At 44.4% G+C, this 27,217-nt stretch overlaps 1 protein-coding gene across 1 annotated transcript in view; it reads left to right on the forward strand.

The window, feature by feature from the left end:
* APBA3 (amyloid beta precursor protein binding family A member 3) overlaps positions 1-27,217 on the forward strand; it is a 44,623-nt gene that overhangs the window by 11,607 nt on the left and 5,799 nt on the right. Inside the window, exons 2-8 of the mRNA XM_069217692.1 lie at positions 2,291-3,656; positions 11,762-11,801; positions 14,252-14,397; positions 16,094-16,180; positions 17,246-17,407; positions 17,699-17,878; positions 21,278-21,490. Of these exons, the coding sequence (XP_069073793.1) occupies positions 2,334-3,656; positions 11,762-11,801; positions 14,252-14,397; positions 16,094-16,180; positions 17,246-17,407; positions 17,699-17,878; positions 21,278-21,490 (2,151 nt within the window). The 5' untranslated portion in view covers positions 2,291-2,333. The remainder of the gene's footprint in view (positions 1-2,290; positions 3,657-11,761; positions 11,802-14,251; positions 14,398-16,093; positions 16,181-17,245; positions 17,408-17,698; positions 17,879-21,277; positions 21,491-27,217) is intronic.

The following is a 27,217-nucleotide window of genomic DNA, read 5'->3' on the forward strand; positions in this document are numbered from 1 at the left end:
TCAGGTCCGCTATATCACGACCCCCATTATGTCCTATGGGAATCGTGGTACTGCGGGGGGATATCAGTCACATTTGTGACAGAGTAACCTGTCCGCCAGACTCTAAATTAGGCCCTTATTGTTGTGGTTTTGTCATTTTTGTAGGTGCAGTAAATTACACAAGTTAAAGGTACTCAAGTTATTGACCCCCAAAGGTTGAAAGACCTGAGTTGAAAATCCTGACAGGGCCAACTCATGACCTCGCGTCACATGCACAGATGTCAGCAGTGAGCAAGAGAACTAAGGGCCAGATGTAGCAAAGGGTTTTACCCATTCTGTGTTTATGGGAAAATGTGTTTGTACATATGGCCCTAAGTGATCTACATGCGATGCGAGTGAAAAGCGCTCTGAGTTCCAAGACTGATTGTTTCGGTTGAGGACCTGCTATTCCCAGTATGGAAAGTGCTATTGGTTAGAAAGAATCAGGCCTAATGTGGCGGCCATGAAACTGCTGGGAACTGGTAAAATTGTCAATGCTGGTCACGTCGTGCACTGGATATGTCAGCACTGATGGGCGTATTGCCACTGATACTAATGTTTGCAAATAGTGGCGGTGGTAAAATACCTTTTAAGAAGGTTGAAGCAAAGCCTTGTGCAAGGGTAATATACAGTTATATCATATGTATGTTGGATTCTGAATGACTTACACATAACTAAATGTTCAGAAGGGATGAATGTGTCCTGAACACAAACGAATCATTGACCTCTCCTACAGTAAACTGAACACCACAAAATACATTTTTCTAATGTTTTTATATCGGGTGAAATGTTGTATTTATCACAATCCTTGTTTTCCTAATGATGGGTAGTTTTAAGATGGAAGGAGTGCTGGACCAATTGTAGTTTATTAACTTTTACACTTGATTGGTAATAATATTTAAAATGCATTTGGAGAAAATCCAGACTTGTTCCCTAGTGTGTTTCTTGTCAGTCATTCAGAACTGGTCTAGGTACATTCCGAAAAAAGATGCAAGTTGCTCTCAATCTAAGATTTAAATAACTCCTTCACTGACGGTGAAGAAGCAATGCTGTGTTCACCCGGGACAGGAAAGACTTTGTGCAAATGAAGTCTCCTCAAATGACTTGGCTCACGGATGAGCCTACTGGGCATTCTGGCAGGGCCTACATTACCTACTCAGCTGGGCCCATGCCAGGCTGTTAGACACATGGAAGCTTTGAGTCCTGCAGAGCTGGCACATCTGAGGTGGAAAGGGTTGATAAATATAGGAATTACCAAGCGGTCCCAGTGGCTTGTGGGAGCCTCGCCTTTGTCTGAGAATGCACCTCTGCCTCCAGAGGCTTTCGTCACTGGTCTTCTCCACATTTGATGAGCTACTCAGTGAAGGAAGGCAGTGATAAAGAGGCTCATTTGCAAGCAAGAAGTGAACATTAGCAATCAGCCTTTCATCAAAAGTTGTGAGGAGCTCACTAGGGAAAGGTTTGTTCTGTATTTGACTTGCTTTTAAGTGTTTCCCATTTACTGTTGGCTATGTTTTTTCAACTGCTTTGATGAATTTGTATGTTTCTTATTCACAAGTTAATAAGACTGAAGCTGGAGTTTAGAATCTTCCTTATTGTAATATTACCTCTCGTGCACTGCCTTGTCCTGTTCAGTCAGGTTCCCTTCTGTCCTCCTGAACCACATGATATTGCTGGAGTCAGCTACTTGTGCATTAAAGCTATATGATTACATCTACCGACATCTGTGACACCCTCTAAAACGGAAGCATAGGAATCACCGTAGATCTTTCCTGTTCTTCAGCATTGCCTGATATTCCAGGAGTGGACCTTCTGTGTGACCCAACTACCACTGTGCAAACCTGCTGCTCCCACTGTCCTTACTATAAGAAGCTGCTCAGTCCTACCCTGCTCTATCCCACCCTGCACCCAAATGGAAAAGCTATGTATTCCTAGCAAGGAACCCCCTCTGTTGCACAAGTGTGATCTTGGGAGTTCCCTTTCTTTTTTTTTTTTAAAACCTGCCCCTCTACTAATGCACTTATTTCTATCTGTTGTTCATTTTACCCTAATCTACAGTGAGTCTCCAAAGAGGCCAGAACTTCTGCGTTGTAACACATTGCACATTGTTCCTGATAAGGATGTGCATCCTTTAGCAGGAAGCCACATCTAATGGATTTACTTGGGATCAAAGCTCAGTTGTACAAGATTTCTTGTGGTGTTTGACTAATGTTAACACAGTACATGCATTACCTCTAGTTTCTAATGCAGTGTTTTTTTTTCTTTTCCACAGTGTACAGAGTTTCTTCCCAACTCTTGCCCGGTTAGCTGTCATCATGACAGAGGGCAGCATGGATTTTCAGACTGATTCAACAGCTTTGCCGATTCTCGAAGATAATGGTCTCTCGGGTGAAGTCGCCGAGCCCCCAGCCATGGACTTAGAGGAAGTGGCACAAACCACATCGGCTTTTGAGCAAACCAACAACATTGCACATCAGCTAAGCTCCCACCTGAACATGCTGTCCTTCCTTCCTCCTGACCTGTCCACCTCTAGTGAAGAGACGCAGTCTTGTAGCAGTGTTTCAGGTGAAGCCTCTTGGCATCTTCAAGACCACGAGGAGGGCTTGAGGCCCATTGTTTCACAGAACAACCTAAGAAGTTGCACCAATCAGACAATCACAGCCGTCTTAGAGTTTGATGCGCATCAAACGTCTGCTGACACACTGCATCAGGAGGTTTACAAGAACACATCCAGGGTGATGGAAGAGACTCCAGAATGTGACTACAGTTGGAAGGAAAGTCAGTCAGTATCCTCGAAGATGCATGGGCTCTCTGAGCAGGGCAGAGTGTCATCAGGCAGTGACCTCATGGACCTAGAAGAGCAATCTATGGGCCGGAAATCACCAAATACCCTGAAATGGTCTCAGGAGCAGCCAGAAGATGATCACCAGCACATTCAGGAACTTCTAATTCAGCTCAGTTCTCAACACCTTGCTTCCTGTGATGATGCTGACAGTGCCTCTGATAGTGTGCTTCCTTCTGAAGAGGGTGGGACCCTCGGAGTTCATTTTGGACTGGAGACTATGGAGGAGAAGGAAACCCAGGACATCCACAACACACCAGAGTTGTTTCCAGAGTGTTCGCCCTGTCCTCTCCATATAGCCACAGGGAGAGGCCTTGTTGTGCAAGAGCGACATGGTGGGCTTCAAGCTTACCATCAGAGGGTCCCTGAGATCCAAAGCCAGCATGGGCTACTCTTTGCTGATGCTGACCGGGAGGACTTGCTAAACCTTCTGAGGCATCAGAGGGTATCGACGTCTGAGGTTGGAACAGGGACACCGCTGGCCAGGTCTGAGGCTGTGGCTGGGACGAGCGTTGAAATGTGTCATGACACCAGCACCCCAGAGCTGGAATGCTGTGGTGAACTTGAAGTGGCAACTCACCACAGGAGCTGCCAGGGCTCAGAGTGTTGCTGCACAGCAACGGGGCTAGAGAGGCTGGTTGTGGGGGAGAACCAGCCTTGGCCAGAGAGAGAGAGTGCACCAGAAGACTCCGCCTGCATGTCTCCTACCAGTCCTGATGAGTGCCCGTTGACTTCCAGAGTTCGGAATCTAGCTTCTTGCACACCAGAAGATCATCACACACAGAGTAACAATGATGTAAGCTATTTTGATGGTGTGTTAAACACTCAATGTAAAGTGTGGCTTGCATTACTGTGACGTGTAGTATTAGTTATTAACAGATACATTTGTCATTCAGTTAACTGGGGAAATCTTAGTTCTGTTCAGGAGGTTACTGTGTCTGGACCTGGGATGGGACGTTAATGCTGCTGATGCAGATGGTGTAAAAGGTGCCTTTGGAGTGACACTAGTAATAAACATTACAGACGGTCTGAGGATGGATTCCACTGTGGACATCTTGCATGGGTTCCAAGATTTGAAAGTCTTTGCATGTGAATGTGATGAGTGCCACATAGGTGCAGGAGGTGATAATATCCTAGCCTGTTTTCATTTTTGACCTCCAAATACAAAAGAGTTCCAGCCAGTGAAGATTTTAATTTCCAGAGGTTCAAAATGCTATTTTTGTTTGTTTGTTGAAAGTAACATGCTCGCTATAAACTGGCTAATCTTCAAGTATTTGGGGGGGGGGGGATATCAATATAGTAGGAATCCAGGCCTGGCAGATAGAGAATTATTATGAATATGTGCCTGGTGAAAGCTAAAAAGAGGAATCTGGGCACCGATATACAGAAAGTAGAAGGGCCCGAAGAGAGTGCTTTGGGGTGAGGAGTGGCCTCATTTGCTCTCCCGACCTCTGAAGACAGCTCCCCCACCCTAGGAGATCTTGTTCTTGCAAAATAGAGCTACATATGACACACTAGGTAGTAGGTGAGTAGTAGCATCACTTTAAACAACTTCTCATTGCCCTTCCTGCTGAGAGGGTCTGGGATCAGAGATTCTTGGGTTCCGTAAGACAAGCTTGCTTCAGGTCTAGCTGCCATCAGTCTAGTTACATAGTTATGGCACCAGACTGCAGCATCGTTCGCTTTGTTGCCCTTCAAGACTGTAGCATCTTTTGCTTGGCTCCTCCTCCAGTGAAACAGCACGGACATGGCCTGATGCCTTCCTTATTTACTATTTTAAGTGCTGAGAGCGAGGTAGTCAGTTTGCCTGTTCGGATGACCTGGCGGTGGTAAGCTGGTCTTAAGTCTTGGCAGGAATCAGCTAATGCCCATAAACCGGTAACAGTAGCCTGTGAAGTGCATATGGGAAGGTTAAAAAGTGACTAAACCTATGCAAGCAGAGGGCAGAAAAGTGAAAATGTGAAAATCAAATGCATTAGGTTCCACAGGATTTGAAAGCTGGTTTTTAACAATAATATGTAACCCACATTCAAAATACACCATTATGTTGCCCGCCAGCATTCACAAGTATTTAGAGCCCCACCTATTGTCCCTTTTAATCTGAGACATCCAATACCCACTGCCAGGAGCATCTCCATGATGGACTCTAAGGTGGCATGTTCATAATAGCAAAGTTTCTCTTGGGCTCGCAATCAGTGTACTTGTCTTGGAAACCACGGGGTACTCCAAGAGATGTGAACATGCTCACCCATACATTTTAAGGTAGGCTGTTTTAAGGAAAGAGGTGACAAAATATTACTGTGGTCCTCTTCAGAAACTTGCACCATTGTTCAGTTAAAAACTGGTGTCCAGAACAGCTTACGAGTGAACAGCGCAGAAGGAATCTAAGAAGCCAGCATGTTGTACCAGGAGAAAGAGTGTTAAGGTATTTGAGAAGCCTGAACAATGTGTGAGGAGGGGCACAAGAGGGATCTAAGGGGAGACTTTATAAACGGGCAGAGTGTGAAGTGACCAGGACAGGCTGTGAATGGACAGACCCAGAAGAGATCTGAGAAGACAGGACACTGCGATTATGTGGATTGAGGTGCCCAAATACAATTTTAGGAGCCAGAGCAGCGTAGGCGTGTTAGTCTCAGATGGGATATGAAAATAGGGCACAGGGTGTAAGAGATTGGCTCAACACAGATCTGAGAAATCAAGACAGGACATGGAGGAGGGACCATAAGGTATTTAATAAGCCAGAACAGGGTGGGTGCAAAGAAGGGATGTGTGAAATAATGACCGGGTGTGGTGGAAGGGCCCATAAGGCATCTAAGTAGCAAGCACAGCGTGTCACTGACTAACTCAGAAGCCAGGCGTCTGAAGGGAGGGGCCCAGCAGAAGCCAGAATGAGGAAGTGAAAGTATGTTCACTATGTACACATCTCTGTTGTATGTCATTTTGGCACACCAAGGCTGCACTCCATCCCTGAGATACATTGGTGGGCAGGACCTTGCTACTCCCTATCATTGGTGTATACAAAGATGGGCTGGGTGGTGGCTGCCATGTGTCTCTTGGGTATTTAGAGGAGAGTACAAGGGTGTCTCCTTGCATCCCATGAGTCAGTGGTTCCCAACCTTTTGACTCCTGAGGACCCCCACTGAATCACTGCTGGAAGCCGGGTACCCCCAAGCAAATTCTACAATTTAAATTTAAACATTAAAACAGTAATTCACAAAAAGTACACACCAAAGAAATACTCAAATTACTAAAGATATAATTATTTAATATTGACAAAATATGCACAAATTGAAGAACTTTCATGGAAAGGTTGGTGTTGCATCTCGGCAACTAACTTTGCAGTGTTTGGTTTTATTTAGGAAAGCTGAATCCTTAGGTCAGATTGTACATTTCTCAAGCGATTTTATGTGTTTTTATGTACATAAGATTTGAGAAAGCTTTTTCATATAATATGTGGTAGGGAAAGGAAGTAAAACCATAACGGTCTCTCATCTCTCCATAGTGTCTTTGCCACAGGTATTTCATCATGTGTTTTATAGCATTCCCTCATACTAGTGTAGGGTGTTGGAGCACTTTACAGGGACCTACAAGGTGTAGCAATCACATGCCATCCGTACTGGTAGGCATTTTCTAAGAGTGCTTGGTCTGGAGAAGCACAAACTCAGGATTCAGAACATAACACAGTGCCTAGCGTTGACTTTAATAATAATGTATTCCTATGCAAGCAAACCTTTTTTTAGCAGCATAAAGATAATGAAAGACTGGAGAAAAACATAACTTTCTAATTTGTTCCATGCAGTTCTTTTTTTTTCAGAAAGCTTACAAGATACTTTGCAGTGCTTTTAAAGCTGCTGCACAAATGAACTAACAAATATAAAGGCACACAGGGGTTTCTGTAAAGGCCCCAGCTGGTGAAGTGCCTTCCTGCTGGCCAAGGCCTGTGGACACCCCACCCCGGGAATCTGTCACAGAACCCTGGGGGTCCGCAGACCACAGGTTGGGAACTGCTGCCCTAATTGTTTAAGGCAGGTAACAAGAGGATTGCCATATGCCACATGTGTATGCATTGGTGGGCAGAAGGGGCATGCGGCTTATTCCTCAAATGGATTTGTCTTGGGGAGGGGGGAAGAAGGGTCTACCTGTAATCTCTGGGGTAGCAAGGTTTGATAATGGTGGACTGCAATCTATTGCTGGGGTGGTTACAGGAATGTAAACATGTGTTTCTGTCTGTTGGTGTGGTGTACTTGAGGGAACATATAGAAGAAGTCTGTTCTTAGAATGTGTATTGTTGGACAGTACAGGGTTGCGGTCTGAAGACTTCAAAAAGTGGGGCATTTGGGGCTGTCTTCTATCAGTTGGGTGTGCCAAGTACCGTTGAGGTAGGAAAAAGTGTGCAGGAGGTGGGTGTTGACTATTCTAGGCGTAAGGGGATGGAGTGGAATGGCCCCTTATGTCTATCCTTGAGATAGGTAAGGATGAACAGAAGGTTGCTGCTGCTTTTCTGTCCTGCAAAGACAGGACGCTATGGAGCACAGGCATCTTGTATATAGACATTCCACAAGCAATTATGAGCATTTTTCAGGTGTCGGGACACGCACCTGGAAGAGTATTGGTGCCTGCAGGTACACATAGTGAAAAAGTCCCTTCCCTTATTGGTTCATTAGATAGAAATTCAGCATGCGTTGCACCACAGATGACATAAGCTACACAAACGGATCATGTGATGCACATTGATTGGAGATAACCTTAATATACTAGCATACCTAATATCGCTATCCCTGCCTCTAGACTATACTGCTAGTGGCACTGATGCACCACTACACATTTTCAGAAAGAACAAGTGATGGACAGAATGCTGAACAATGCCAAGTATTCACCTCCAGTACAGGGATCTGAATCAATCTTTTTTTGCTATCCATTCTATTCCAGTTTGGACCGAGCCATATGGAAATTAATCTTGAACCTACTCCCCATAGGAACAGTCCAGCATGAACTGCCAGGCCAGGTCCTCCCTGGACTGGAAACCAGTATCCTGGGACCGGTTTCAGGGTATCACCCCCTCATCAGCCAGGACAGCTTGACTCCAGTGGCACGGCGAGCATGGTACCGACATCTGGGCATACCCGTCCCAATTAGTGATAGACAAAATACTGAGCAATGTCAAACGTTCACTCTCAGTACAGAGATCTGGGCCTAAATCCATCTTTTTTTTTTTTTTGCTCACCATGCCATTCTAGTCTGGAACTAGCCATATGCAAATCGGCCTTGGCCCTGCTCCCCATGGGAACAGTCCAGCCTGAACTGCTAGGCCACTACACATATGAATCAAATCTGTGCCAGTGAGTAGTAATACACAGTTTCAGCCTGCAGTTTGTTTCAGAGCACAGTGCCCAGTCCTTATGAGATTAACCTCCCACAGTAGTTAGAACATGCCCAAAAAGATCAACAGACTTATCCCTTTCGAGCTCACAGTACTGTTATCTCCAAAATTTCAGTGCCTTGCTCCCTAAGAGAAAAACCGGGTCCATCCTGTTATTCTTCTTGCAAATGACTTCTTAGTAGTACACCAAAGACCTAGGTTTGACTACTAAGTCCTCTCATCGCATGATCTCTGGCCAAGTATGTCACTATTTGTTTAATTTATACTTGAGACCACTAAAACCCCAAAAAGTAGATGTTTTGAGAACAGCCCTCCTGATGGCCTGTCATCTGAAGAGCCGTCTCGCAAGTATAATCTGTGGGAAGAGGTGGCTAATGGGGGGCATAAATCACTTTAAGCTTCTTCTCCTTATAAGCTTTCACATAATTTGTCTCAGTGCAGTGGTCTTTCCTGGCAAGTAATGAAGAGCAAAACAGAAGGGCAGCCTTCTCGGTATATCACAGGAACACATCTACAAATCATTGGTCCTGGAACATACCCGTGGATTACCCTCCTTAAGCATGCAAATGTATTATAATCTGGGACAGACCATGTTTAAACATGTATTTCTGAGGCGTACGGCGAGTTGTTGCAGTTAAATCCAAGCTGCTGAGACATGCTCAAAGCATGAAATCAAAAAGAAAACCCACAGCATTTTTGCAGAGCCTACAGATATGTGGTTTGACATACTGGCAAAACAGCTATTTTCGAGCAAATTGCAGTAACATTATCAGACGGTTTAAGCTGCTGACAGACTTGGTTTTCAATGTAGCCTCCGCCAGAAGATGACAGTTAACAAAAGCATAATTTCTAACTAGTTATCTTCTAGCACAAATAAGTTTGGACTTGCTGCACATGCCATGGAGATTTTTTAAAGCAGACATACTGAGGGAGGACACTGTCAGAGAATACACACAAATACTAGACTGGATAAACTCTAGCTAGTTTGGGAATAGGTCGTTTCAGATGTGGGCCTTGCTAAACTGTGGTGGGTCAGAGCTAGGTTTTCTATTTTTTTATTTATTTTTTGGGCATAGGTTTCTTTAACAACATGGCATCAAAGAGCTGGTGTTTCGCGTCTAGGTTGATTATGGTTCCCAGTCACATGTTCCATTACTATAGGCATAGAAATGTATCCTTCTCCTTTGAAGCAGCGACATGGCTGGAATCGACCAGTCCTCTGATATTCTGGGAGGCCAGACTGCAAGAAATAATACTGCGGCGACCAGGGGAAGAGGTATTATTGGCACGTATCAGAGACCTGAGTGGAAACTTGGAACGGAGGAAAAAGGCAGTGATGTGTCCCAGAGCCCAGTAACCCCTATCCTTGAATTTCCTCTCCGGGGTGAACCCTTTTGGTTTTGGGTCTCCCCCCCCCCCCCCACGTGAAGATAGGGTTGGGGGGGGGGGGGGGTGGGGCAGTGCATTGGAGGCTGGATTCAGGTTATGGTAGCATAGGCCCTTTTCCATGAGGCAAAGCACTAATTTTGGACCGTTTGGCCACTTCAGAATTCTGTTCCTGGTTCCATACTATCCCAGCATCTCAGAATTGGCCATACAAAAAGAAAAAGCAGTTGCAAACCAGAACATATAAAACAATATATCTCTTTCCTTTCCCATGATCACTGCCTGTTGAACAAGACTTTATGAGCAGTACCTCCACAAGGGGCATTTCTCTTACAAAGGCAGCTGGAGAATCACTGCAGATGGTATAAAGTTTCAGCTCAAATGTATGGGCCCACAAAACACAGGAAACTAAAAGGCGCCACTTTTACGTGATGTATAAATGAGCATGTAAGCTTATAATTTCCAACCTATTTAGAGTGCCATCCTAGATAATTGGTGGCTGAGCACAAACAGTTAGACCATGGGTCTTCAATAAGCAGCTCGGGAGCTACTAGTAGCTCGCCAGCACCCTTGCAGTAGCTCCGTGGAGTGACGCTCAGCCCAGTACATCATTCAGAGGGTTTATGCGCATTAAAGAAGACAGCAGCTCAGGACCCTTAGTGTGGAAGCCAGCCAAACAAATGGAAGGGCCTTGTTTTAAGACACAAACTCTATTGGCCTACGAGGCCAGCAGTGTGACTGCATGTGCCCACATATTGTGGACTCCACTCTATCAGTCATTCTATTTGTCTGTCCAGTGGGCTGGAAAAGAACAGCGCCAGCAGTAGCCTGAGCTGGACCAAAAGTAGTCACCTTGGTGTGAGCTGGCAGGAGCCAGAGAGAAAATGTGTGAGCTGGGTGCGTAATCAGCCAGAAGTTGAGGAAAGAAGGAGCTGGATCTAATGCTTGAGATCCACCGCTGAGCCTCACTGGCATATATATTTGGGTGTGCATGCATGCACATATTTTTGTGCATATGATTGTGTGTTTAGTAGTGATCCTGGTATAGTAAATGCCATCCTTGAAATGCTTCAGACATTCTTTGTCTAGTTCTGCATACTGGCAGAAATCACTGACATTTTGTCAGCATGACTGAGCTATGTTTGGGCACCACCGACATATTGGTGGCCGCCCCTGGCACTTAAATGGCCATTGCTGACATTTTGTGAGCATCTAAGCCATTATAGTGCCCAGTCTTGCCCTGGTGCCTCTGATATAATAGTGAGGCATTCTTGGCAGTATGGTGAGCATGAGTGGCATGTGAGCATTAAGCCTGGACATCTGAAGAATTTGCAGATGTGAGCCCTTGAAGTAAATGACAAGCTGATATTTGGAGACCTCATATTTACTGAAAATGAAAACTGGTATTTTGAAGGCAAAAATCATGCTTCTTTCAGAAGTGAAATTTGGAAAACTTAGTTTACCCAAAATGAGGGATGTATTTGAATGATAAATGTTTATTTTCATAAACTGATAAGCTGATGAAGACAAAGTGGTTGCATTTCCAAAACATATCCCATGTGCTGCTTTGGGTGTTATTTCATTAGTCATGTTGAGGCATGCATATTGTTAACTGCTGGTATTACCGCCTGAAATGTTTGCGTGATTTCTAGTGTATTGTTAACAGATGTGGTCAATAGTGTATAGTGATAAAATGTGTTAGTAGCTTGGATTCATTTTCATTGAGCAGAAGTCGCTCTCATTACAGGAAAGGCTGGAGACCCATGAGTTAGACTGTCTCCTCATTTTAATAAGGTCTAAGAAGTTGTGGTTGTGCATCCTTCTCTGGCCCATCTCACAAACCCTGTCTGTCCAGTTGTGAAATAAACATATTGTGTAAAGTAGTGCTTACTATCACCCTGCTACATCTCTTACTGAGGATTGAGCTCAGCACTTCACAGACCCCACTCAGTCCCTTGTGCTGACCTGCAGACACTTGCACTAACACTTCTGCCTCCACCGTCGCAGTCTGAAGTTGTTGAGCCCATGAGTGGAAGATGTGTACTCTTTCCCATAGAGCTTGTCCACAGAGCATCTGTTGTCTTAATTTGAATAATCCTCTCTCTAATTGATAGTGGATTCCTTTTCTGTTTCAGATGGTGGAGTCGGTCTCCTTTTATCCCGCTTTAAAGGAAGGTAAGTGTCTGCTCTGTGCTGGGGAAAAGTAAAAGTAGGCCAGGGTATGGGATAAGCAAGAATGAATTTGAACAGGCCTTTACCTCTCTGCGTGTGCTAGAGCTCTCTTGCCTGCTCTATGAGTGACTGACCCCATCCCAATGCGCTTTTCATAGGTGCCGATACTAAACAAAAGAAATTAGCAGAACTAATGTGTTCAATTTACCCAAGTGATCTTCATCAAAAGAAAATAGATCCGTCCTTTGGCCTTCTCAGCCGATGGCTCAGCTCCGCTTTTGGCAACAAATTAATCGCCTAGGATTTAGTTCCAAAGGCGAAAGGCTTAGGTTTTGGCCATCTCAGTGCTGATCTAATGGGTGAGACAGAAAAGCACCTCAAAACTTCTTCTGGGAACTTTCAATAAAAACGTCTATGGCTTTGCCCACTGATTCGTTAGGTTGAGCATAGCAGCATGCAAGCGCTGCTTTTCCGAGGTGTTGGTATGTATCTGGGCTTTTAACGGCGCCCAACTAACATCCATCACTACCACTCGTTCGTGGGCTTGCCCTTCAAAAATAATTTGACATTGGTAAATGATTTACGTTTGTCCCTTTTGGGTAGGTTTTGTTACCGCCTTGGCCATCGCCCCTGCTACATGGATAATTGCACTTTTGCCGATAAGTTTTACTGCAAGCGAACTTCTTTTTCCTTTTGTGTGTCTCTTCACGCTGATGCTCATCGCGGCCGGGCGCTGTGAATGGGCTCGCTTTTGTAAAACTTTTTTACTTTTTATTTTAAATTTATGGGGCAAGAAATGTACTGTTAGGCGTTTACAATGCTAATAGCTCTAACTCGCGCAAATGTGAGACCCATTGCATTGCAAATGCTTGTTTTTCTTCTCATAGAGGCTTCTCATCTTCTAGGACCGCCAGTCAGGGAGTCACTGGAGAAGACCAACCTTACAGGAATGTTATCTAATCCCTACCATGTTTTTGGTGGGCTTAGTGTTTTGTGGGCCAACAGCACATTAGTCACTAATTTTATGTCATTACAAAAATAATAGTGTTAGACTATTTGGCCATTATGAAGTTTTAATCATGCCATAATATACAGGCAAATAAAATTAGCTACGTCTCGCATTGGATGACATTTTTTTTTTAATTTGTACTCAGTCCTCTGAAACCATATAGGAGATTTGTTTTCCATATAAACAGAGACAGAAAACCACTTTAGGCACTTATAGAGATAGGGGATCCCAGATTAATAGCAACGCACTATGGCATTTGGCCCACATACATGCAAGTCACCACAAAGAAGGTAGACATTAGATAATATTCACAAGGAAAGAGGTTTTCTCCATTGACTTAATTACTGGTGGTGCCACAAGACAATAAGCCCCTGTGATAAATATCTGTGGGCAGAGGCATTAGGGCTTCTTTAAATTGCCTTTGCAAGAGGCATTGAGGGGGGCTTTATGTCTGTATTTCCTCTAAAATCAGCACTCCGATAACCTTATGCATAAAGTACACTTTTGGAACCAATTCATTGGAGATTACTTTGTTGGCACTGTTAGCCAAAAGATCTAATGAAAATATCTTGTTTAGGGCTCTTAATTTAGTGTATTTGGTATCTATATAATGTAGAGGATGAGATTAATGCGTACCTCTTTCTTCAGAATGTTGGTATAATATTCAGGGGTTGTGGTCAAGTTGTTCCCCTCTGGGAGTTAAAACAAACTGAGCTGATGTGTGTCCAATGCTGGCGACCAACCCATTAGAGAAAGGCAGCCCAGGTTGTCAACCCTGGGGGCATATACCGGACGGAAAGGAGTTAGGAGACAGGCCAGCTGCATGGGCATGAGACACATGACTCACACATTCACTGGTGGCTGAAGTCAGAGTCCTTGCCAGTCGTGCTTAAATTATGCAGTCTTTGGTGGCGGTGAAAGGTACAGTGACCGGGCCTGACAGAAATGATTAGGCGGTGCAGTGCCAAGATCACAAGTGATTTGTCTGCCCGGTTGTGTGCTGCAGGATGGAGGTGAAGCAAAGGGAGTGTGGAAGATGCATGACTGTGTCCCCATGTAAAGTGGGGCTCCTAAGACTAAAAGGTAAAGAGAGAAGAGCCTGCACCCCCCTCTGCAAGCGCCTTCTTCTCGCTAAGGGTAAAATCCTGACTTGTCAAAAATTCTAAAATGCAAAGGGGTAAGCAAAAAAGGGAGGAGGCAATAGGAAAATGCCCTTGTTTGTATACATGGGAAAGCAGGTGCCCCGGGTTAGTGGAAGGCGAGGGAAGAAGGCCAAGCCTGCACAATTCAAAACCTAAACTTTGTTGTGGGGATCTGTTAAACCATTGAGGTGTTGAACCATCACTGGTGGTAAGTGCATATTGAAGAGAGCCCTTTGCATATCTGGTGCTGTCTCGGCTGCGAGGCTAGTTTGCTGACACTCTGTACTCTGTCTGCCTGTAAGTGCCTGGCCCCTGTGACCCCGAAGACCTCTTGGATGGAGTCATATTTGGAGCAAAATACCTCGGCTCCACCCAGCTGACCTCGGAGAAGAACCCCTCCACCAGCACCCGCATGCGGCAGGCTCAGGAAGCCGTCGACAGGATAAAGGTAAGAAATGGCAGCGGGTCACCTTTGGTGATTGTGTGCTGTTATCACCATTATAGTTACGCAGAGAAGATTAGAGTCCATTAAGTTCATCATTTTTGCAGTTGCTAAAGTCAGGACACACATATGAATGAATACAGCGCCTAAATACATTTTTGAAAGATTATGGAATCTGACAAAGGTTGAGCATTCTTCGGCCCAACCAGTCAGCCTTTTTCCTGCCCACATATAACTTGGTCTGTGACAATATGTTGCTACCCATAGCTTATAGGTAAACAAATAACTCTGTATACTACTATCAGCCAGAAACTCCACAGTGTTGTTGGCAGTGTATCCTTCTAACTCCTCAAGTAACTCTTGCGATGTGTCTGAGGTCAACAAACACCATCATTGGATTTAAAACTTAATTGCACCCAACATAGGGATGTTAATGTAAGATAGTGTTGTCAACAAGGACTGCCTTGTTCAGGGTAAGATCCTCTGAAATTTTCTAAAAGAGACTAAAATAAATCCTAAAGTTAGAAAGAAGGCAACAAAACCCTGGAGGGAATTCCAGCTGTGTTAGAAAAAGGGGAAAAAACAAAGGGTAAGTACGTAAACTAATTATCGGTAAAGTAACATTGAAGCTCTTTCTAGGGTGCAGAGAACAAGAAAGGGAGTGCTCGCGGTTTATCACATGAGCAGAAGCAGCACCTTTCTTACAGCAATCTGAGGTCCTGAAAATCCTATTTTCACATTGGTTTACTGAATACACGTCCTAGGTCTGAATACAAACATATTGTTTACTGTGAAAAGGATTTAGCGGATTCCACGAAAACCTCATTTCCATAGAAGGAAAGAGAGCTGCTGACCCCATTACAAAGCAAAGCAGAAACTAGATTAAAGACCCAAAATGTGCATATGGCAGCATCTTTGTAGGCAAAGAGGTAATTCAGTACCCAAAATCCAAGGGTAGGGAAAAGAATCGAAGCAGCTTCTGTGAGCTAGAAATTCTTCAGAGGGGTAGACCACCAGCCTAGCAGCTTCCCTGGTAACTCAAACCGGTTTATGATGCAGGAACCCTTACCCGGGGACCTCTTGCTTTGCATAGTCTTGAACACCACATCATGTTGGGAAAACCTAAGGCTTCTGGGAAATGTAGACCTTCCTAATGGGGCACTTAGAACAGGCCCTGCAAGGCTCCCAACACCTCATATAGAACAAAATAGTACAAACCGTTGCCTTTTTGTATTTTTTTCTACATTTTTCAGTAGTTCCTTCTTTTATATGCATTCATGGCAACCGCCTTCCAGTACTGCCCATTTCTGAATGCTGACCCACCTTGTGGTGATGTACACATTGGAAACTTTGATGTCCTATGGATCTCATCAAGATAACTTTGTAAAATTGTGTAGGTAACTCAGTGCATAGTTGTTGAACTAGGTTTTGTATGCAGCACCCACAGTGGGATTTAGATAATTGTCTAAAGATATCGCAAAATATCTGTTAAGGTGTCTGAACCTTTTATGTTTTGAAGAGCAGATCAGTAGTGGTTGAAAAATGTAATCCCATTAACAACAAAAGCTATAGCACACACATTGCACATATGAAATATAAATCAGGGTGGTTCAACTTTTGCCTACCTTCAGCGCTATTCTGATCAACGCGCCTCCTCTTGGCGCAGGATGTTGCTCTTAACACTGCGCCTCTTCTACCGTAGGCCCCTGATGGAGAGTCGCAGCCAATGACCGAAGTAGATCTCTTTGTCTCCACCCAGAGGATTAAAGTCCTGACTGCAGACAACCAGGTAGGTGCTTCATCCAGGTGAGGTTGAAGCCTGGTGCTTAAAACAGGATTACTCCTACACTGTGTGCCTAGCCAGGAGGTTATTCAAGTTTCCTCCGTTTTGGGTGATGCATTTTAAAATAGTTGTAGCCGGGTTAATGTGCAGCCTATTTTGTGCTTAGTGGTTGAACAGTGGCTGCAATTCTTAAATATATAGCATTTTCTTGCACTTCCTGGAATTACTTAGGAATCGGGGTTAGGTGCTCTGTTATCTGCTTGCTTGGTGTGCTTTGTACTTAATGCTAGTTTTGTGTTTGGTTGATGTTGCGACTGACTATAATTCTGCTGAGCTCCTAGTTGGGCAGTGGAATATTACTAGTTGAAGTCTTACTGTCCTAGTGTGAATTTTAGTCGAACTGTTATGCCCAGATTTTTGTTTGACTGAGTTGTACAATGCTGTTTATTTTGTTGCTTGCTCCTTTTCAGTTTCTCACAAGGCTCATGTATATGTCATGATGTTGGCTGCATTAATTTTTTCTCAAGATTGTGCATCATTTGAGACTGTATTGTTTTGGTCATGATCAAGGTCTAGTCTGTTTTCCCTTTCTGATTATGTAGTTTTATTATGATCTCTAAAACTCTGGTGTGTTAGCTGAATTTACCCAGTGGTTGGTTTCCATTTTCTCCACGTCAAAAAGTAGATTTGTTATGGTGTTCCTGTGCTAATTTGGGGCCATTTGTTGTACATATGGTTAGATTACTCATTGTTCTAATTTCTGTGCGATTTACTTAGGATTTCGATTGTCTTGCGTCTTTAAGAAGTATGTATAGTTAAAACATTCTGGTTTGTCTGCTGTGATGTCTTGTCATTTTTGTCATATTTCATGGTACTTCTGTTTGTTCTTGTACGCACGGTTTCCTTCACAGCTGTACGGGTTGGTTTTAGTTAAGTTATGGCAGTTTGTATATGCAGTTGCAGAACACATTGCTGTCTCTTATGGGCTGTAGCTCTTCTGCCATTTGTCGCTGGGCAGTTTAGGTGTGGCACAAGACACTCCTCTTACTATCTTGCATGTGTCTCATGCAGGAAGCAATGATGGATCACCCATTGCAGACCATCTCGTACATCGCAGACATTGGAAGTATCGTGGTGCTCATGGCCCGCAGGAAGTTACCAAGACGGGCAGAGGACACACCCGGAGAGAAGAGGCTGTACAAAATGATCTGCCACGTCTTCCACTCTTCTGATGTAAGACGCTAGTAACAAGGTGACACAAAGATGGTCATGAGAAGGGGGCATGATGGCACAGAAACCCATTGTCTAATCTTCTGCTATATGTCAGGAAATTGGCCTTTTGTATAATTTTCAAACAAGTGTGATATGTAATTGTGTGTGTCTCATACCATGGTGAAGGAATAGAGTCACAGGCACTAGGCAAGTCCAGGAACCGGGTGGAGTGGTTTTCACAGATCAGTGTTTCTGTAGCTCGTGGTCCTCTTGCTGCTCATTGATGTTGCTTGAATGACTCTTCTCCCTCAGGCTCAGGTGATTGCGCAGGCTATCGGACAGGCGTTTAGTGTGGCCTACCAGCAGTTTCTGCACTCCAGCGGCATTGACCCCAGCAAGCTGACCCTTGACGAGTTCAGCAACGTCCTGAACCAGGAGGAGCTCTACAATGGAGACCTTGTTCACTTCTCCAAACAGGAGAACTGCAAAGAGGTAAGCGCTCAGCAAATACCAGACATGAGGGAGCTTCGTGGAAACAGGTGACCCACAATCATAGAGCTCCCAGGTTACCATGAAAAAGAATACTATTGTTACAGTGACATTTAGTTTGTAACCCTCCATACTCTTAAACCGTGTGTACATCTAAGGCAATGTCAGCATATCTGAAGCTAAAATAACTTGTTTTAACAATACCTGCCTATGCCCCTTGGATTACCCTATTTAACATTTGCGCAGCTATCAAGTCTTCAGAGCCATTACAACATTTCTGATGGACTGTATTCCAATCTGTTCCCTCCCCACCCCCACTACATGTAAAGTGCTTTAGCCCCATTCCATCGATGGATGGGTACCATGCAAACAAAAGTAAATGTGTGAACTTCGGATCACAAGAAGAAGCAGACTTAATAGCTAAAAACACCGGAGTAAAATGTCATTTCCTATTTCGTCAGGCAGAACATGCATGTAATGTACCTTGTTTGGATGGTTCTCCAGTTATATTGAAAACGATGTTGTCATTTGTGTTTATTTTCCTGATTGATACCCAAGTCTTGAAGCAAAAAACATATTGGTCAGGCATGGAATAGATTTGTCTTTATTATCTTACAGTACATCTTATTGTTAGAGTCTATGGCCTTCATTACAAATGCTCCAGGATCAAATGTATTAATTATTGCACTCAATAAAACCCATCTAAGAAGTGGTTAGAACTTGTTGCATGCAGTAGCAAGACCTGTAGGACACTGGATAATTCTGTGGAACAAATTATGCTTCGTACAGTGCTCCTTGCACAAAAGGCTCTGCAAACTTGTTTAATCTGAAAACCGGCTATGATAATTGCTCGATGCGCATATAAAAGACCCTCATTATATGGCATCCTGCCCTTGTTGATCCTGTTTTCCCTCGTACCTGGGAACATTGGGCCATCCTTTACTACTCGGAAGCCCTCAGTTTCCAAATGGCCAGCTTTCAGGGCTTTACTATTAAGCTTTGTGGTTCTTGCAAGTTACTCCAGTGCCCAAGGGCCATAAAACAGTTACACCTTTATTTAGATTGCCAAGAGAATCCTTTTAGCCTCTTGTTTCACTCACAGAAGCCAGTGTGTGCAATCGAGGCTTATTCCAAGAGGTGGAGAGGTTTAGAAACTCTGATTCAGGGTGGCACAATAGATAACAATGACTTCAAATGCCCAGTCAGTTTGTAAATATAGTTAATTGAGCCTTCAACAAGCTAAGTATAGAAACGCAGGTCCAAAGACACAACCCCAAATGTTTTTATAGCTCCCTTATTCTAGGATTCAGTTAACATTGTGCTTAGGACCAATGTTATCCCATGTGCTTTGGGTTGACTGTAATATTTGGAAGCCCTTTGGTCTCGCAAACAAAAATATATTTTGAGTGATGGGATAAAGCAAAGTTTTTTTTTTTGTAGCATTTTCTGGTAAAGAAGAATTTTTTAGATTAAGAAAGTCACCTAAACAGACATCTTTTCGATTTAAAAATGGACTATCTGGAAAAACGGCACCAAAACATCAAATTCCCACCCACAAGCAAACTTTAAAGTCTCCATCAGTGACTGGGTATCTGGCTATGGTGACTACTACATGGCAGCCTTCACTTGCTGGAGTGCTGGTCCCCTTCACTTGGTACAGCTAGAAAATAGTGGGCCAGTTCCCACTGTTTATACTGGTACCCAAAAAAAATCTGACCTTCCGGGTCTGCTGGTTGTGAAAGAGATTTTCTGGTAACAGGGCACTAACAGGGACTGCAGCAAATCAAAACAGTCCTGGTATTACTGGTCAGATAGTAACTAGATTGGTAGGCACCTTCAACAGGTGAGCTCTCTAGAATGGAAGGAGTTCAACAGTTCTCGAAAAGGAATATGTGGGTACTGCCCAGGATTGGAATTAAGCAACCTCATCCTTCTCGGTTCCTAAAGGTAGGACAGCAGCTCCTTTACAAGCTGTAACTCATGGCTCTCCTGGGTAGTTAGATAAGCATGCCATTGAGACTACTGGGTGGCCTTTGTGCTTGACTCCTCCCAATCTGTCAAATCAGCAGGGTCTTTTGGTGTGGTCATTGTCCTTTCACCTGGCAGGTGCATTCCAGCTCCTTGTGCAGACAGGAAGGTCGCACCTCCCAGAGTTAGACTCAGTCTAGAGAGATCATTGCAATCCTGTAGAGGTCCAACTCCAGGGCTAAGGTCTTTCTTTCGTACAGACCAGAATGCGGTGGGGGGAGCTCTAATTACACTACAGGTTCGGTCTTTTTTTTTTTTTAAATCTTTTGAGCATCACGAAACTCCTCCCATCCCGAGGAAGCCTTTTCCTGCTGTTTCTGGACATTTTTGTGGGCTTACACAGAACAGTATATGCTGTGTGTGTTAACCTGAACCTGGAGATCTGCTGGTCACAATAAATTAAAAGGGTGAGGTTGAGGGTGGGTTTTGCTGGTGCAGGCAGAACCTGCACAGGGGACAAAGGGAATTGATACTTCCTTCCATCTACAAGATCAAGATACACCAGGTTTTCGAGGGGAACATGTGAAAGCCGGAATGTCCTAGACTTAAATAAAGTGCCCAGTGTCATGCATCTTGGTGGATCTCAGTAGTCAGTCCTTGTAACACATGCAACAGCATCCTTCATACATGCACCTGATATAACAAAGCCTATGAACCCCAGTTATGGGGACTTGACTGGCCTTTTACAGATGAGTCAGTAGACACTCACCCCACAAAGGTACAGGGGGAAAAGGCCCATCTCCTGGTTTAGATCTAGGCTTGCTCCACCGTTTGTCACCACATAGCCTGGCTAAAGAGAGCAGTGACCACTCTCACCCAAAAGTAGGTAAGTGCTTTGCATGTCTCTCCTGACATCAGAGTCCTGCTCTTAGGTTAACAAAAACAGTAAAGCGAAGGGAGTACCTCCAGCGGGCTTCCACGGTTGTCAAGCTCACCGAAGGACAAACACACATGGCTTTCGAGAAGTGTACATGGGCAGGACAGCATGCAGAGTACTTTCACCCTAGGCATCCTAGAGCGTCCCCGTTAGTCATTTGAGCACGCTCTGCAGGTTTAGATCAAAGACCAGGACCATTGCAAAGCTTCCTGCAGTGATTCCCAGTTGGTTACCGTTGCACGGTTGTGAGTGCCTGCCCAATGAACATGCACTTTTTGTGATGAAAGTTGGTGGGCTGTCCCACTCTGTCCTTATTCTGGAATACAGCTATCCTTAAGCAATTTGTCACTGTAACCTGAAGTATCTTACCTTAGCTGATGTTCACTGTTAGTTTATTTTACTTTCATCAGCATCACTTTTGTTCTGCTTGGCTAGGCAGGGGGCAGTGATGGTGCACTTGGATCAGAACAAATGACATCTCTTCTCTCCTCCTGCAGATTCACATTGAGAAGCAAAAGGGGGAGATCCTTGGCATCGCCATTGTGGAGTCTGGTTGGGGTTCCATCTTGCCCACTGTGGTTATTGCCAATCTCATGCATGGTGGTCCAGCAGAGAAATCTGGGGAGCTCAGCATAGGAGACCGGATCATGTCCATCAATGGGACAAGCCTGGTGGGACTACCGCTGGCCACATGCCAGAACATCATCCGGGTGAGCATCTGGTTACACTGGGGAAAGGGGTGAAGGGACAATTATGTTGTAAACACCAGAGGAAATTATAAGGCAGATCCAGTAATCTGTTTGTCTCCTGGGCCCTATGAATCAGGCACTGTGGAATATTTATTGTTCGATTACTTAATATATCTTCCATTCTCTCTTCTCGACCTCCTTTCCTTTTTGCCCTATGCTTGGGATTGCTGGTGGGCTACTCTAGTTGTATTGTCTTTTAACTAATACTGACCTTTGCACCATCTCTAACACTGTGTATATGTATCCCAGCAACTTATTTTTAAAGTTTCACTTCAATTCTGCTACTTCCTAACCTTCCTACAATACCTTATTGAACTCCCTCTCCTTTTTGTTTCTCTTTTGGCCTTTTGTACAAATTGGTCAAATGCAGTTTTTGGGGCCACAGCGCAGGAGCTACTGAGCCCCAACCGTGGTGCTTGAGGTAGTTTGCCACTGGTGTCTGTCCAGTTGTGGCTCTACAAACTGGGCCAAGTAAAACTCTTTTTGCACTGGACTGTCAGAGCAGTGGGGACAGGCGGTTCAGTGCTTCTTGAGGATATTGTGTGGCTGGGGAGGGAGGACAAGTGCCCAGAATTCCCATATCAACCAACAAAGAGAAATATTTAATGTTCAACCCAGTGCTTTTCATTCTAGGAAAAGCAAGTACTTTATTTGCACAAGAAAACTAAAGGAGAAATTCTGAATGTGCGGACTGTCAGAATTATAACACAGAAGCATATCCTCTAAAGACAACAGCCCTTTGACACATTGAATGAAGGCCTGTTTGGTCAATCACAATTCTAATTAGGATTATGAGTGAGTGTTGGGCTAGTACATGGGGTGAGATGTCACCAACCTCTTCCATAGGCTTTAAAAAGCCAGTATATATCTGTTCGATGGCATATGTTGCTGCAGATACACATGTTTCGCACAGTCCGCTGCCTGGTGTTGGGCTCGGAGTATTACAAGTTGTTTTTCTTCGAAGAAGTCTTTTTTGGTCACGGGACCGAAGGACTCCTCCCTCTTCGGCTCCATTGCGCATGGGCGTCGACTCCATCTTAGATTGTTTTTTTCCGCTGTCGGGTTCGGACGTATTCCTTTTCGCTCCGTGTTTCGGTTCGGAAAGTTAGTCAGAATCTCGGAAGAAAGCGTCGGTATTGTTCCGTTCGGTATCGGGATAGTTAGGTACATCGACACCGATCATCGGAAGACTTTGGGGTAGCTTCGATCCCCCATCGGGGCCTGGTCGGCCCGACCGCGTGCGACATCGAAGCCGATGGAACGGACCCCGTTTCGTTTCTGCCCAAAATGTCACAGTAAGTATCCTTATACAGATCAGCACTTGGTCTGTAACTTGTGCTTGTCCCCCGAGCACAAGGAGGATACCTGTGAGGCCTGTCGAGCCTTCCGGTCCAGAAAAACACTCCGGGACCGAAGAGCCAGGCGTCTACAAATGGCGTCCACGCCGACAAAACAATGTTTCGACGACGAAGAGGAAACATTCTCGGTTCCGGAATCAGAATCCGGAGACTCCGACGTCGAACAACAGCAACAAACAGTGAGTAAGACGTCGAAAATTAAAACCATTGAGAAGACAAAAGCCCAGGGGACGCCACTGCCAACAGGCCATGGCTCGACCCATAAAACCGGCGACCCGTCGAAGGCGCCGAAAAAGGGCACGCCCATAGCGAAGACACCCGACTCCGGTCGAGGGACCGCCATGGAGCAACCTCGGAGCCGAGATAGCGGCTCCGAGAGGCAAAAACAAGATGCCGGCACCGAAAAACATCGGCACCGAGACACACTGCCGAAAGCCACAAAAATTGTGTTGGTGCCGAAGCCGAAAAAAGATTCTCTCTCGGCGCCGAAAAGTTCCACACCTCCATCCTACACAGAGGAACAAGGAATAAGTGGCCAGATGCACAGATTTGGACAAGAGCTCCAAAGTGTAGAATCAGACTACACACAAAAGAGACTGTACATCCAGCAAGACACAGGGAAGATATCAACCCTTCCCCCAATAATGAGAAAAAGAAGGATCGGACTTCTCAAGGATGACGCACAACCACAAGCCAAAGTGGTTAAAAAAGTCACGCCTCCGCCCTCTCCATCACAACAGGCATCGCCGGCACAAACACCGCCACAAATGCACTCACCAGCGCAAACTACCATAAGTCAAGATAATCAGGATCAAGACGCTTGGGACCTATATGACACCCCAGTGCCGGACAATGATCCTGATTCATACCCCACAAAGCCGTCACCGCCAGAGGACAGTACCTCATACTCGCAACTGGTGGCTAGGGCAGCAGAATTCCACAATGTCCAACTGCATTCCGATCCTATAGAGGATGATTTTTTATTTAACACCCTCTCGGCTACACATAGCCAATATCAATGTCTCCCAATGCTACCAGGGATGTTACGGCACGCAAAACAAATTTTTGAAGAGCCCGTAAAATCAAGAGCCATCACCCCAAGGGTGGATAAGAAATACAAACCACCACCCACAGACCCAGTGTTTATTACTTCGCAGTTACCACCTGACTCCGTAGTAGTAGGGGCAGCTCGCAAAAGAGCAAATTTCCATACATCTGGCGACGCCCCACCTCCGGACAAAGAAAGCAGAAAATTTTATGCGGCAGGAAAAAAAGTAGCATCACAGGCAGCCAACCAGTGGCGCATCGCAAATTCTCAAGCGCTGCTGGCCCGATATGACCGCGCACACTGGGATGAGATGCAACTTCTCATAGACCATCTTCCCCAGGAATACCAAAAAAGGGCGCAGCAAATAGTTGAAGAGGGACAAACGATCTCAAACAATCAAATCCGCTCTTCAATGGACGCAGCCGATACTGCAGCGAGAACAGTCAACACTGCTGTCACCATAAGGAGACACGCTTGGCTCCGCACTTCAGGCTTCAAACCTGAAATCCAACAGGCTGTCCTTAATATGCCCTTCAACGAGAAACAACTTTTTGGCCCTGAAGTGGACACAGCCATTGAAAAACTTAAAAAGGACACAGACACGGCCAAAGCCATGGGCGCACTCTACTCCCCGCAGAGCAGAGGCTCTTTTAGAAAAACTCCATTTAGAGGGGGGTTTCGTGGCCAACCCACAGACACCACCAGCCAACAAACAAGAACCACACCATATCAGGGTTCATTCCAAAGGGGAGGTTTCAGGGGATATAGAGGGGGTCAATTCCCAAGGAGTAGGGGAAGATTCCAGACTCCAAAAACACCTCCACCTAAACAGTGACTTTCAAGTCACACAACCCCTTCACTCAACACCAGTGGGGGGAAGACTAAGCCAATTCTACCAATCTTGGCAGCAGATTACAACAGACAATTGGGTATTAGCAATAATCCAACATGGCTATTGCATAGAATTCCACAAATTCCCACCAAACATCCCTCCAAAAACACGCAAAATGTCACCACAACATTTAGAACTTTTAGGACTAGAAGTTCAAGCACTACTGCAAAAGGATGCAATAGAGTTAGTACCAGTACAACAAAAAAACACAGGAGTTTACTCCCTGTACTTTCTAATTCCAAAAAAAGACAAAACATTAAGACCAATATTAGATCTCAGGACACTAAATACCTACATCATATCGGACCACTTTCACATGGTCACACTACAAGACATCATTCCACTGCTCAAACAGCAAGATTACATGACCACATTAGACCTAAAAGATGCGTACTTTCATATACCGATACACCCTTCTCACAGAAAGTACCTAAGGTTCGTATTCAAAGGAATACATTACCAATTCAAGGTGTTGCCATTCGGAATAACAACTGCACCAAGAGTATTCACAAAATGTCTAGCAGTAGTAGCAGCACATATCAGGAGACAACAGATACATGTGTTTCCTTACCTAGACGATTGGCTAATCAAGACCAACACAGTAAAAAAGTGCACAAACGACACCACATATGTCATACAAACCCTTCACAAACTGGGTTTCTCAATCAACTATACAAAGTCACATCTCGAACCGTGTCAGACACAACAATATCTAGGGGCAACCATCAACACATCAAAAGGAATTGCCACTCCAAGTCCACAAAGAGTGCAAGCATTCCACAAGGTAATAAGTGCTATGTTTCCAAACCAAAAGATACAAGCAAAATTTGTGCTAAAACTTCTAGGCATGATGTCAACATGCATAGCCATTGTCCCAAACGCAAGACTACACATGCGACCCTTACAACAGTGCCTAGCATCACAATGGTCACAGGCACAGGGTCAACTTCAAGATCTGGTGTTGGTAGACCGCCAAACATACCTCTCGCTTCTATGGTGGAACAGCAACAATTTAAACAAAGGGCGGACATTTCAGGACCCAGTGCCTCAATACGTTATAACAACAGATGCTTCCATGACAGGGTGGGGAGCACACCTCAATCACCACAGCATTCAAGGACAATGGGATGTACACCAAACAAAATTTCATATCAATTACCTAGAACTGTTAGCAGTATTTCTAGCGTTAAAAGCCTTTCAACCCATAATAACACACAAATACATTCTTGTCAAAACAGACAACATGACAACAATGTATTATTTAAACAAACAAGGAGGAACACACTCAACACAATTGTGTCTCCTAACACAAAAAATATGGCAGTGGGCGATTCACAACAACATTCGCCTAATAGCACAATTTATTCCAGGGATCCAAAACCAACTAGCAGACAACCTTTCGCGAGACCACCAACAAGTCCACGAATGGGAAATTCACCCCCAAGTTCTGAACAAGTACTTTCAAATTTGGGGAACACCCCAGATAGATTTGTTCGCAACAAAAGAAAACGCAAAATGCCAAAACTTCGCATCCAGGTACCCACACCGCGAATCACAAGGCAATGCTCTATGGATGAGTTGGTCAGGGATATTTGCATACGCTTTTCCCCCTCTCCCTCTCCCTCTCCTTCCATATCTAGTAAACAAGTTGAGTCAAAACCAACTCATACTGATAGCACCCACATGGGCAAGACAACCTTGGTATACAACTCTACTAGACCTTTCACTAGTACCGCATGTCAAACTACCCAACAGACCAGATCTGTTAACACAACACAAACAACAGATCAGGCATCCAAACCCAGCATCATTGAATCTGGCAATTTGGCTCCTGAAATCCTAGAATTCGGACACTTAGACCTCACACAAGAATGTATGGAGGTCATAAAACAAGCTAGAAAACCTTCCACTAGACACTGCTATGCATCTAAGTGGAAAAGATTTGTTTGCTACTGCCATACCAATCAAATCCAACCATTGCATGCCTCTACAAAGGACATAGTGGGATACTTACTACATTTGCAAAAAGCGAATCTCGCTTTTTCATCTATAAAAATACACCTCGCAGCAATATCTGCTTACCTACAAACTACTCATTCATCGTCTCTATTTAGAATACCAGTTATTAAAGCATTCATGGAAGGGCTAAAAAGAATTATACCACCAAGAACACCACCAGTTCCTTCATGGAACCTTAACATCGTCTTAACAAGACTCATGGGTCCACCTTTCGAACCCATGCATTCCTGTGAAATGCAATATCTAACCTGGAAAGTCGCATTTCTCATTGCAATCACATCCCTCAGAAGAGTAAGTGAAATACAGGCATTTACCATACAAGAACCATTTATTCAAATACACAAAAATAAAATAGTTCTAAGAACAAATCC

The sequence above is a fragment of the Pleurodeles waltl genome, chromosome 12 (genome assembly GCF_031143425.1).
Source record: "Pleurodeles waltl isolate 20211129_DDA chromosome 12, aPleWal1.hap1.20221129, whole genome shotgun sequence".
In the NCBI taxonomy this organism is placed as follows: domain Eukaryota; kingdom Metazoa; phylum Chordata; class Amphibia; order Caudata; family Salamandridae; genus Pleurodeles; species Pleurodeles waltl.